This window comes from Diceros bicornis, chromosome 7, assembly GCF_020826845.1.
Source record: "Diceros bicornis minor isolate mBicDic1 chromosome 7, mDicBic1.mat.cur, whole genome shotgun sequence".
NCBI classification, from domain to species: domain Eukaryota; kingdom Metazoa; phylum Chordata; class Mammalia; order Perissodactyla; family Rhinocerotidae; genus Diceros; species Diceros bicornis.
The window spans coordinates 68,107,455-68,121,478 of NC_080746.1; the positions used below are offsets into that span (position 1 = coordinate 68,107,455).

General features: G+C 39.3%; 1 protein-coding gene across 3 annotated transcripts in view; it reads left to right on the forward strand.

Moving 5' to 3' along the window:
- Positions 1–14,024, forward strand: part of ZNF143 (zinc finger protein 143) — a 62,805-nt gene that overhangs the window by 35,640 nt on the left and 13,141 nt on the right. For all 3 annotated transcript variants that reach the window (XM_058545960.1, XM_058545962.1, XM_058545961.1), the window contains exons 9-13: positions 281–356; positions 1,060–1,185; positions 3,728–3,907; positions 10,165–10,392; positions 12,589–12,737. In XM_058545960.1, the coding sequence (XP_058401943.1) occupies positions 281–356; positions 1,060–1,185; positions 3,728–3,907; positions 10,165–10,392; positions 12,589–12,737 (759 nt within the window). The remainder of the gene's footprint in view (positions 1–280; positions 357–1,059; positions 1,186–3,727; positions 3,908–10,164; positions 10,393–12,588; positions 12,738–14,024) is intronic.

The window sequence follows — 14,024 nt, forward strand, 5'->3', positions numbered from 1 at the left end:
GTATATATTCCACAAACACCTTTGACCACTGTAGAAAACTCAAACCTCCAATATTCCTGTTCTTTCTTTAAAATGAGTACTTCTTAACATAAAACTTTTGGGTCTATATTGAGGATTATTGGGCTATAGTTTTGAGAAAAGAAAAGTTATCTTTTGTTTTTCAAAAATAACATACAAACAACAAAATAATTTAGCAGTGAAAAAAAATAGGTCTCTGTTGAGACCATCTACCTGAGGAGTGCCTGAAGGAGATAGATTCATGCCTGCGTTTTAATGACAGGTCCATGAGAGGTCGCACACAGGAGACCGGCCTTATCAGTGTGAGCATCCAGGTTGTGGGAAAGCATTTGCAACAGGTAAAAACGTGAATTTTCTTTGTTTCTTGGTTCTACTTAGGGGTCAAGCAGAGAGAGGCCAGAGACAGGAACTGGCCCCTTGCCTTTGTCTGAGTTAGTGGATGCACAGTGACCAGTTTTTCAGTCTCTCCTTGACTACCTTTTGTCCTCCTTGCTCTATTCTCTCTGTCTGTTCTCATCTTTCTCCTCAGATCTGTTACTGCCCGCTGTGTTCGGTGTTTTCACTCCACTCTCTGCTTATAGCAGGAAAAATAAAAGCCAAGGATTAAAAGCTGACACAGAACTTAACATTAGGACAGACCTTAAAACCATGGGGAACTGGGATGTAGCAGTGGGACGGGGCCTGCCCAAGGACACCTCCAGCAGGGCCGGGGCTGGTACCAGGCCTCCTGACCTCCACCCTATTCCTCATCCCATGTCTCAGTTCCACTTCAAGCTTTTGGGGTATGAGTTGTGAACATCTAATAAGATTGGGGCACTTTAAAAAAAGAAACACAACCTCTTAGAGACAGAGATAAAACTATTGAATTTTCAGCATGACAGTCCTGAGCTTTCATACTCTTATACATTTTTAATAGTTATTGTGTTGTGTTTGCCTAGTGTTATATCCTTGATGTTTACTATATTTTTCAATAGCTTAATCTCAATGGGCGTGCCTAGAGGGGTCTTATGTAATTAAATTTCTTTTAAATTTTTCTTAAAGGTTATGGATTAAAAAGTCATGTCAGAACTCATACAGGAGAAAAGCCATATCGGTGTTCAGAAGATAATTGTACTAAATCTTTCAAAACTTCAGGAGATCTACAGAAACATATCAGAACTCATACAGGTACTGGTGTGAACAAATACTGTATCTAGGCCAGGAGTTCTTAATCTGCAGGGGAGGGGACTGGGGAAGGAATCTCAGCAAGAGTTTCAGGGAGTCAGCATCAAGGGCTTCTCTTAAACTCCTGAAATTCCATGCAATTTGCCATTTGTGCATGTATGCTTCTTCCCAGGATGAGGGCCCATAACTTTGTTAGGTTCTCAAAGGAGTCTGTGTCCCAAAAAGATTAACAATGGCTCTAGACCACCAACTCTCTCCGTTTTCAGGAATTATCTGAGCAACCGGCTTATTTACTTAGGATTACACATCTACTTAGTAGCCCAACTGAGACCAGAACCTCAATTCCTTCTCACCTCGATTCCTTCTCAGTTTAGTATTGCTTCTCCTGCGTTAAGCTGCTGCTAAAGAAAGTGTCTGAACCCTTCCTGGCCCACAGAAAGAAAGGCTTGTCATTTCCTTGTGATCATCTCTCCTCCCCTTTAAATTTACTTCTCTCCTTTTCCTAAAGGATACTTGGTTCTTATCTCCGCTCCACTCCCGTCCCTTCCTTGTACTTGATTATTTATGGAATTGGTATTATAAAGGTAATTATTTGCTTTGGATCAGAGCTGGAAGAATTTCAGAAACTGTTGATAAGAGATGCTGTTATAAACTGTTGACTAAGTAATATAGCATAAGATAATTTCATTTGAGATTTTACTACAGATGTTTTAAACATAGTGTGATAACTGTGTCCCCAAATACTTCTAAGTATTCTTGAATAGTTTAGCAAATTTCCATGCAGAATTCTTCCAGTCATTAAAGTTTAAGTTTTAGTTCAAATATGATCCCAAATTGGCTTTACTTTTCAATGTCCAGGAACAAAGTGGTAGGTTTCCGCTTCTGTTTCATTCATGCACTAATTTTTATCCATTGCATCAGAGGCAAGTGTTTCCAAGCTCCTGCAAATTCTATTTGGATTTGCTATATAATGCCAACTTTTTATATAAAAGCTACATAAAACCGTAATCTAGTTCCATTAATATTTGGTCAAAAACATCAGAACTGTGATTCCTTTGATAGTACTCATTCAGCAAACCACATATTCATGCACCGGTTTTTTGTTTTTGTTTTTGTGAGGAAGATCAGCCCTGAGCTAACATCCATGCCAGTCCTCCTCTTTTTTGCTGAGTAAGACTGGCCCTGGGCTAACATCTGTGCCTATCTTCCTCCACTTTATATGGGACCGCCACAGCATGGCCTGACAAGCAGTGCCTTGGTGCACGCCCGGGATCTGAACCCGGGCCACCAGCAGCGGAGCACGCGCACTTAACTGCTACACCACGGGGCTGGCCCCCCATGCACCAGTTTTTAAATCATTCGTATTTTCATTGATATAATGTTGGATTGAGTAAGGGGCTTCAGGGACTTCTATTACAAACGCAAGTGATTCAGTGCAAACACAAAGCAAGGTGCTACCGGAGTCAGAGGAATAGGATGTACGGCACGACGAAAATTGTTAGAATGCCTGATCCCTTACCCTACCGTGTCAGAGCTGGGGAAACGCTAGAAGTCGTCTAGATCCAGAGAGGAAAAGGGCCTTGACCAGGATAAACTCTTTGTTCTTCTTGGGTTAACATACTGAACAAAAGTCTCAGTAAAGAAAGGATCAAAGATTCCTGCCTCTTTCTAAGTGATTTCATACTTGAGGGCAGAAATCTTTTGGAATGGTTTCCACCAAGAGGTAAATCATAATTTCACTGACCAAAAGAAAAATAACAATCTTAACTAAGTTAGTTATTGTTAAATAACTAACAAACAAAAGAAATCCAACCAACAAGATATCTATGTCTATCTACACACAGACATATAGAGAGAGGGATTTTTTTCCTATCCCAGAAGTTGTTTGCTTAATTTGAGCTCATCTAGAAAAGTACACATGGGAAGCAAAAGTAGACACTCCTTCCTGCCTGACAGTTGAAAGGCCCTCTGGGTTCTGAGGTTGTACAAAACAAATATGTATTAATAAAAGCAGTATAACTTGCAGAGAAGACTTTTCCATAAGCTTAGATTGAGAATAGTAATCAGCAAGTATTTTTGATGCGTATTATGTGCTAGACACTACATTTTTTAAAAGCTAAAAATTATTTTTCTCCAAGGTATTATAGAATAAATAAAGTAGGAGATAAGCTTTTAGGGGATTCTAGGGTTGTTCTAACTTAATCCTTATTCTTGACTCTATTTTTCTTTTGTATTTCTTTATGGTGTTTCTTTCTCTGCTTTTCTCAGCTCATTTTTAAAGATGCCCACCCATCTGGATGATTCCATTTTGGAGAGTCATGCAATCAGTGATGAGTTTTGAATACTATTCAGATTTTCCTATGTAAATTTAAATTGGAAGTAGAAAATACTGTTTACAGGAAAAAAACCAAAAAAACCTGAAAGGGAAGCTCAATACAAGAAGGCTAAAATCCTGAATGTGATCCCAGGCAGAATTGAAGGATAAGACATTTCAATTTTCTATGTATTTTTGTACTGTTTAATTTATTCCCTTTTGTGTTTTCAGGAGAAAGGCCCTTTAAATGTCCCTTTGAAGGCTGCGGTCGATCTTTTACAACATCAAATATCAGAAAAGTACACATTAGGACACACACAGGAGAAAGACCTTATTACTGCACAGAACCAGGATGTGGGAGGGCATTTGCCAGTGCAACCAATTATAAAAACCATGTGAGGATACACACAGGTAACAGTCTCTGATTTCTTGATCTTCTATCTTTCAAGGCTCAGTTTAACTCCTACCTCTTGCATAAACCATTTCCAAGTCATCGCTTCCCTCTTTCCTACCACTTGGCGTAGTAGAGAGGGATTAAACAACTTAAAAAAAATCTTCTCCCTAGCATTTATACATTCATTTATTCAAAAATCAGTTATTGAGTATCTGCTGTGTGTTCCCCTGCCAGGCATCAGAGGTACAGAGACAGATAAGACATGGTCAAGGGCACTTGAGCTGGGGAGAGAGGGTAGACATATAATTGCTGCAGAGTGCAGTGTCTCCCAAGACTTGAACAAGATGATGTGGGAGCAGAGAGGGAGCAGCCAGCTCTGCGGGAATGGGAGAAGCATTCAGGGGAGACTTTACAGGGGAGTTTGACTCTTAGACTGAGTCCTAAAGTTTGCTAGGTGGAGGGAGGGTATTCCTGGCAGGGGAAACGTCATGGGTAAAGGCACAAAAGTATGCAAAAGCATGACTTAATTTGGAGAACATTGAGTGGTTCCCTCTGACTGGAGGCATAGAGCTCATACAGAAGAGTAGTACGAGGTGAGGTCAGAGAGGCAGGCAGGCCCTGTGTGTTGTGCTGTCGTGGTAACGGCTTCTTAAACTGAGCTTTGTGGTGCTTGTGGAGCAGACGGAGAGGGGTGATCTAGGGATATATTATTTTTTTAAAAAAAAGCTTTATTGAGATATAATTCACATGCCATACAGTGCATCCGTTTAAAGTATATGATTGAATGTTTTTTAGTATATTTAGTGTTTAAGCTTGTACAACCATTGCTGTGATCCAATTTTAGAACGTTTTTTATCCCACCTGAAAGAAACTTCATACTTGTTAGCAGTCTTCTCCCACCCCAACCCCCAGCCATAAGCAATCACTAATCTACTTTCTGTCTCTATGCATTTTCCCATTCTGGACATTTCATGTAGATGAAATCATATAATATATGGTGTTTTTTGTCTGGCTTCTTTCTCTTAGCATAATGTTTTTGAAGTTCAGCTGTGTTGTAGCATGTATCAGTAGTTCTTTCCTTTTTAATTACAGAATAGTATTCCATTATATGAATGTATCACATTTGATTTACCAGTTGTTCACCAGTTGTTTTCACTTTGGGGCTGTTACGAATAGTGCTACTATGAGCATTTATGTACAAGTTTTTGTGTGGACATATGTTTTCATTTCTCTTGGGTATATACCTAGGAGTGGAATTGCTGGATCATATGATAACTCTGTGTTTAACATTTTGAGGAACTTCCAAAGTGTTTTCTAAGGTGGCTGCACCATTTTACATTCTCACCAGCAATGTATGAGGGTTCCAATTTCTCCACATCCTAGCTAACAGTTGTTATTATCTGTCTTTTTGATTATAGCCATCCTAGTGGGTGTGAAGTGGTATCTATCTCATTCTGCTTTTTTTTTTTTTTTTTTTTTGTGAGGAGATCAGCCCTGTGCTAACATCCGCCAATCCTCCTCTTTTTTTGCTGAGGAAGACGGCCCTGGGCTAACATCTGTGCCCATCTTCCTCCACTTTATATGGGACGCCGCCACAGCATGGCTTGCCAAGCAGTGCGTCGGTGCGCGCCCGGGATCCGAACCAGCGAACCCCGGGCCGCCGCAGCAGAGCGCGCACACTTAACCGCTTGCGCCACTGGGCCGGCCCCTATCTCATTCTGCTTTTGATTTGCATTTTCCTCATGTGCTAATGATATAGAGCATCTTTGTAAGTGCTTATTGGCCATTCTTGTATCTTCTTGGGAGAAATGTCTATTCAGATCCTTTGCTTATTTTTTCAATTGGGTTGTCTTTTTATTGTTGAGTTGTAAGAGTTCTTTATTATATTCTGAATACAAGTCCTATATCGGATATATGATTTACAGATATTGTCTCTCATTCTGTGGGTTGTCTTTTACTTTCTTGATGATACCATTTTCAGCACAAAAGTTTTTATTTTTGATATTCCACTTTGTGGATGTATTTTTGGTGGGTGGGAATGGAAAGGCGAAGGGGAGAGGGGGGCAGAATGTGCATTCATTTTACAAGAAATTTTTTAATATATTGCTTTTATTACTAGTATTAAGAGTAAACCTGTGGGGCCAGCCCTGTGGCCTAGTGGTTAAGTTTGGCATGCTGCACTTCGGCAGCCCAGGTTTGGTTCCTGGGTGTGGACCTACAGCACTCGTCGGCGGCCATGCTCTGGCGGCAACCCACATACAAAATAGAGGAAGATTGGTATAGATGTTAGCTCAGGGTGAATCTTCCTCAGTAAAAAAAAAAAAAAAGTAAACTTGTGATAATTCAAAATGAAAAGGCATTTCTACGGAATGGAACTTTAATTGATTGTCATTGTTTCTCACACGGCATTCCACAGACGCATGGATATCTCTGGAAATATTTTCAGGGATCTACACCAATCCCTTTCCTTTGAAAAGGGTACATTAACAAGTTTGAATACTGCTGTGGGCAGAGGGGAAGTCTTAAGAGAATTTAAAGAAAATTTTCTTTTTTAGAAAAAAATCAGTCAATAATATAGAAAGACATTAAAGGGAGATGAGAGGGCCGGCCCCGTGGCTTAGTGGTTAAGTGCCTGCACTCCGCTGCTGGTGACCCGGGTTCAGATCCCGGGCGCGCACTGACGCACCGCTTCTCTGGCCATGCTGAGGCCGCGTCCCACGTGCAGCAACTAGAATGATATGCAGCAACTAGAATGATGTGCAGCTATGACATACAACTATCTACTGGGGCTTTGGGGGAAAAAAATAAATAAAAATAAAATTAAAGGGAGATGAGACTATAAGCAAGGAGACTGATTAAGGGCTGTTATAATATTTGAAGTGAAATGGACAAGGATACAAATGAAGGACTTTGAAGAGGTGCTGGTAAAGGACTTGGTGACCAAGTTAGTCATGAGGACTAAAGAAGAACCTATCATTCTAGTTCGAATGACAGGTTAGATGATAATGCGAAGATGGAGAAGAGCAGGTTGGAAAGGGAAGATAAGAACCTCAGTTTGGAATATGTAGGTCTCTGAGTATCCCTCACCACCTGAACTCTTACTATCTTTATATTTGCTATAATGATTTGCAAAATTTTTACTCAAAATTTATGATTCCAATTGAAAACCCCCTATAATAAATCTACTTGTGGGTTCATTTTTCTATGAAAGGAAAAAATTTTAAGTTGCATGTGCTTCTAAGCGAGAGAACATACACTGAATTATTATTTCTGATACAGTCATATCTTATGCTTACATTGTGTAAGTGTATTATGCATAACTGCTATCATCTTCCCTACATGAGTAAATTAATATGTTTTCTAAAAATGTGGAAAAGCCTGTGAAAACCCAAGAGGCCTAGAAAAGGCGGCTGTAGATTAGAAGAAAAATTATATTTTGCTAATATAATTTGCATTCCTCTTATATCTTTAAGATATTTCATTTTTTAATTATAGTACGTTTGCAATATAGAAGGAAAACAAAATTCCTTTCCGATACTATACCATATCATTGTGTATTACACACAAACGTATACCCGCTACTGAGTTCGTTGAATGTTAAATAATTAGATTACTGGTGTTTTAAGTGCTTCATATTATGCAGACAGTCTTGGTAGATTATAACACAAGTGCTTAAGAGCCTTTTTGTGATATTTGGGGAAATTGGCTAGGAGTTTTAGATGGGCTGGGAAAACATTTTTTTTTTCCCATTTAAATAATGGAATATGGATTCATTATCTGAGTTTGCCATTCAACACGTTTTATGGGAAAATTAGGTTTTGATAAGAGGGATGCCTACATTAGGTTTGGCCATACTGATCTGTGGAATATTCACGTAGAGTATTCTCATGTGGCTGCATGTTGTTCACCTTTTAAAAATAGACTGATTCCTCAAATTCTATCTGTTAAAATTCCAACATAATTTTACCAGGGTGAGGCTCGGGTATCAGTATATATGAAAAACTCCCCAGGTCTTTTGTATGCCTACAGGTTGGGAATCATTGAAGTAGAGCCATCCGGTAGGTAGTGATAAATGTTGGGTCTGACCCAAGAGGTAGGTCTGGGCTGGAAGAAAAGATTGGCTAATAATCATCAAGTATATGAAACAGTTAATGCCCACATTATGCTGTAAGTGGAATGTGAAGATTGGTTCAGGCCATTCTTTCAGGGTTGATCAGGTGACCCAGTGGAGGCTATGCAGCCGGCCAGTGAGAGCTCAAAGGTGCAATTCAGGTTCATTTACATCCTGACTGTGGTTTGGTGCCACCTAGTGGCGGTTTCTGCTCCTTCCTAAATGTCAATAGGGCCGGTTTTCTGAGTTGGAATTGCCTGCCATTGCCCTTCCTGGCCTTGCTCTCACATCTCCCCCGCAACCATCCACCAAGATAAGAACTTGAACCTGCCCTGCTTTGAGACTGGGGCACTCGGCAGAGAACAGGAAGCAGTCTCCAGTTACTTTATATCCAAGACTTATATTACAGATTACATTAGTGTGCCATTTTACTTTTTGTAGGTGGTTTTACTATGTTTAGAACCATGGGAAAAGATGCAGTTACCCAAGGAAAGTGCGGAATGAGAATAAAGTGGGACGTGCACATGTACACACTCATGCAAATGCACATTTTAGAAATGATATGAGTTTACACATCAGTGCCTTCAATTCCGCTTCCTCCAACAGCTGTTTCTTTTCCTTCCCCATTCCATATTTGTATGTTCCTTCTTCCACAGCAAGAGCACTGGCTTGCAACAGCACTGACACATTTACTCAATCTTTTATTACATCTAAAATAGTTTCAGAATCGCTTTGCCCATACCACTACAACAAACAAGCCTACGGAAAAGAGTTGAAAATTTGTTTGCAATTCTCCCCACCCCTAACCTAGTCCAAGACTGAAGGCATTAGTCAAATACTGTGTATGAGTTACTTTAATTAGTTTATACTTTCGCTACTACCCACCTACACAAACCTGTTCAGTGTGGTTAAAAGTATTCATTTAAATTAGGTAAATTTGTTCTAGTTTGCTTTCAGTTTTAGATCCCCCCAACTTGTTAACACTGTCTAGATATTTTATGATATTAAGCTAATTAATGTTAATTTTGTTTTTTAAAAAAAGGATCTATCTTTCGGATATAGAATCTAAAATATTTTAGATGAGATGGAATGCTATCTGGAGCTGTTTCAGAATAATCTAGGGCAGAAGAAGGGGGGAAATGTGTAGTGAATAAATGAAACAATATCAGCTATGAATTGATTATTGAAGCTGGATGATTGGTACATGGGGGTTTATTGCACTATTTCTCTATACTTTTGTGTATGTTTGAAATTTTCTATAATAAAAAGTTCTAAAAATGTATGTACTGCTTATATTGTTCTCAATCATTTCATGGAAAAAGAATTATAGTTTTCCCTTCCCTTTGTATTGCCTAGTTGTTTTTAGTGAATATTCAGTAGCTTTTGATTGGATGCAAGAAGTCAGGTGAGGTTAATCTGAAACACGTACGTCCTTTTAGATTTACTGAAGTGTCTAAACTATGTCTAACAGACTTTTTATTTATTTATTTATTTAATAATTTTATTTATTTACTTTTCCCCCAAAGCCCCAGTAGATAGTTGTATGTCATAGCTGCACATCCTTCTAGTTGCTGTATGTGGGACGCGGCCTCAGCATGGCCGGAGAAGCGGTGCGTCGGTGCACGCCCAGGATCCGAACCCGGGCTGCCAGCAGCGGAGCGCGCGCACTTAACCGCTAAGCCACGGGGCCGGCCCGTAACAGACTTTTTAGAAAATCCTTTTTTCTTATCCTTATAAAACCCATAGGGTAAGCTGCATTCGTTATGGTAATAATTGCATTTATTATTGTCATTATCAGTATAGTATCATTAACGATAGCTTATCTAGTTATAGGTAACAATAAAATACAGTTATCAAAGCTTAGAGTTAAACTGGGCAACATCTCCATCCTTACTTTTCTCCTCCCTTGATATTAAGGGAAAAGTAGTATTCAGGCACAAGATAACACTCAGGATGCAGACTACCTTTTGAGCCAAGTCAAAACCATGGTTAGGGAGTCTTTTCTTGTGTCTTATCCTCATGGCAGGATAGAAAAGGATTTGACAACTATTTATTTTTACCGTTAGAGGCTTCCCCGTTCCCCAGGAAAGTATAGAATGATTATGTAAAAGTTCATATGTAACAGTTGATTTTTTGTTTTTTTTGGTGCTGTTCTTTACTTAGGGGAAAAGCCATATGTTTGTACAGTCCCTGGGTGTGACAAAAGGTTTACAGAATATTCCAGTTTGTACAAACATCATGTTGTTCACACTCACTCCAAACCATACAACTGTAACCACTGTGGGAAGACATACAAGCAGATCTCCACCCTGGCCATGCACAAACGGACGGCCCACAACGACACTGAGCCCATCGAGGAGGAGCAGGAAGCCTTCTTTGAGCCTCCTCCAGGTACAAAAAGAGTTTTGTCTAGTATATCTGTTCCTGTGTTTGAGAATCAACAGTAATGAACATAGTTTATGATTCATAGCATTTTCTCAGATCATAAAGTTTCATTCAAATAATCACACAAACATATAATTTACAACTGTGATAAGTGTTATCAAAGAAAGGTACTTGGTGCTTTGGGATGTTTAAGAAGGGAACTTTGTCTAGTCTGAAAGGTCAGAGAAAGCTTCCCTGAGGAAGTGACTTTTAGAAAGATCTAGAAAGTGAATAGGGTTTAACTAGGTAGAGAGGCAGGGGTTTGGGGGTAGGGGGTGGGGACAGGGAGCAAAGGCAAGAGAACGTTCCAAATAGAGGGAATGGCACGTGCAAAAAGTCCTGAGGTTGGAGAGAGCAGAGGAAGTTGGAGAGTGTGGCACTTCTGCCGGGAAGGTGGTGTGAAATGAGGCTAGAGAGCGAGGTAGGGGCAGCTAGATTATTTGGGTGCATTAAGGATGTTGGTCTTAATCCTAAGAGCAGGGAAGCACTTGCAAATAATTCTTAGTTGATTCATGTGCTATTAGGTAGTGTTGTAGGAGACAAAAACATTCATTTCAATAAGAATAAACTTGAAAAAAATATTTTCAAGAATCACATGCTGTGACTTCAGTTAAATAACTCAGCATAGGTAAATAGACAAAATGAAGTAGGTTTTTCTAAAACAAAAAACAAAAAAAACATAGATTGTCTTACTGTTTCACAGAGTACTTCCTAAATGAAGTAAATTTGAAAATTAAAAGAAAACATCTTTTCCCATTCTTAACTGATATTGAAGCGTTGAAAAACATTTAGGTGAAAAAAGTTGGTTGGAGAATAAAGGAAAGAACAGATCACTCACTAGCTGCTCAGATGATTGCCTGTAGTTCTCATTTGTCTTTTCAGATATCTGTCATGTGATAGCAAGAAAATAGCAATTCCCTCCGTCTTGAATGCTGTATTATTTTCTAGCCAAAGCACCGTAAGTGTGCATGGTTAGATGTTACAGCTGCTGAATCCTTGCAGCTAGAAAGCAGGCTTTAATGATGTCAAACTTAGATTTTAAAACTCTTCCTTTTTGAAGCTTCCTCAGTCTCTTCCTTAAATGTTGATATTTCAGATTGTCAGAATTTCTTGCATTCTAGAAAATAGTCTATGGTATAATAATATACATTTTGTTAAAAAAGAAAACTAAGATTGTTTTTCTAAGAATAGGGATGGATTTGTGTTCCTTCTCTCTCATATGATCCCCTAAATTTTGTACCCTATTGAAATAGTGGTATATAAATAGCTGTGGAACAGAACAAAAAGAAATGAAGTAATGACTGCCGTGGAGATTACACATGATGAGCATAGCCATATGAGTGCATGCATCAACCACTAACTTTGAGAAGTACTCTTAAATTAGCATGTTGAGTCCTTCTTTGAAGGAAAAGAAAACATGTTTACCCTCTTTCTGGCTTCATGAGAGGTCGAAATGATAGAAGAAGAGAGGGATCAGTAATCTTCCTAGTAGCCAAGTATAGCAGTAATGGACTGTTGAAATTGTTGTTTACTTGCTGGTTCTTTTTGAAATAAAGAAGTGAATGGGGGTTCCTGTTCTGTCACTTAATAAATGATTAACCTTACCCCAGATAATATGCCATTAACATTGTCTTTAGACAATGATGTCTTTGTGTACTGATGACTTGTAATCAGTCACTTGTGTTAAAGAGTAAGTAACTTAGTAAGTTGTGTTTACACATCATTCCGGTTTTGTGGTTAATGTTTATGAAGATTGTCTTATCATTTTAACGGCTTCTTAAGTGACTGCAAGAACTTAATGCATACCTGTGATATGGGAAGCGTATTTGCCAGTCTTCTGTACAATTCCCCCCCTTCCTGCCCCAACACACATGCACAGTATCACTAATTACTCCAACTAAGAGAATAAGAGAGGTCTCCCAAAATTAGAACACTTAAATTGTATGTGGAAAGATTTGGTTTGGTCTGTTTTGATTTGGTTTGGCTTTGCAAAAGTGGAGGTGGAGGAATCGGAAAGAGGTGCTGGAAGCCATTTTCATAATTTAGAATATAATGCATATGCTCTTTAATTTGTATATGTTTCTCTGTAGTGTTTAAAATATCCTCTGTTTTCTAAACAGCTTGGTTGTTTGGTCAAATAAATGATTCGTTTGTTTTAAACAGGTCAAAGTGAAGATGTTCTTAAGGGGTCCCAGATCACATATGTTACAGGTGTAGAAGGGGATGATGTTGTGTCTACACAAGTAGCCACAGTAACCCAGTCTGGGTTGAGTCAACAAGTGACACTTATATCCCAGGACGGGACTCAGCATGTAAGTATCCACCAAAAGCCAAAGAGTTAAATAATATTTCTCTGAATCGGGGCTTGAGAGGCAGGTTGGGTCTCAATTGAGGAAAGCCTTGAATATCAGGCTTTCCTGATATTCGTGCAAGTCTGGACTTCAGCTTGTAGGCAGTGCTAGAACTCCTGAGAGTTTTTCAGTAGTCTGCTGAAAGAGACTACATGCAGGGAGATTAGTAGAGAGAAAAGGTTTGTGACTCTGTGGAATTCAGATGGTGTTATTGGTATAGTTCAAAGGTGAGGTGATGAAGGTCAGAACCACAGTAAAATTGAGGGCTTGAAAAGTAATGGATCCATGTGAAACACAATTCAGAGAAGGAATAGGATTGATGGCTGATTAGATCCAGGAGGTGAGATTAAGAAATCAGCAGAGCCTTGGCTGAGGTGATGAGGATACAATGGCATCATGCAAAGATCCTGGGAAGTCAGTGATGGGCAAACCTGTAAAATTTCCAAAGTGTGGCTCTCTCCCTACCTGGAATCATGGGAGTTCACTCAACTAGCTTCACAGAATTAATAGAACAGGTATCTTGATTTCCCCAGGAAAAGCAGTGTAATGGTTGTTCTCCGATAGTCAAACTTATTATTGTTTTCTAGGTGCCACCAGCCTAAAATAATTCAGACTTGATTTCATGTTCTAAGCTCTAGCTAAGGTTGTCTTAGTACCTGGTGGGAAAAGGCATTTGGGGTTTGTAAGCCTGCCATATCTGCCTTTTCCATGGAGAACTCTCTCCTTGCCTGTCTCTCTCAGAGCTTTACCTTCCATGATTAATCTGCCATTTGTGTTGATTAACTGTTGACATGCTGATGTTAGCTAGGAGGCAGAACATATTCCGGGTTGGAAAGTACAAAGCACTTGTACCATCCCATTCATCTCCCTCCCCATCACTTTGACATCACTAATTCCACGCAGTACTCTGTCCACTGATTGGCATGCAAGATTAAACATATTTACTAACCCAGTTGTAATTCAGCATCAACCCTAAAACTTTTTTTTGAATTAGATCATCACGGACAGAGGCCCTTTGGGGATCATTTGATCTAACTCCCTTGCTCCCTATACAGCAAAAATTCCCTCCACAACAGCCTAAAACAGATGAGGCAGTTTCTTTCTTAAGAGGCAGCCTGTTCCATTGCTGGATGATTCTAGTATTTATCAGACTGCAACCTACCACTGTGTCATCCACTCATTGCTCTTCCCTGACCATATAGAATGAGTCTAATCCCTCTTCATGAGTTCCAAAATAACTATTTTCCC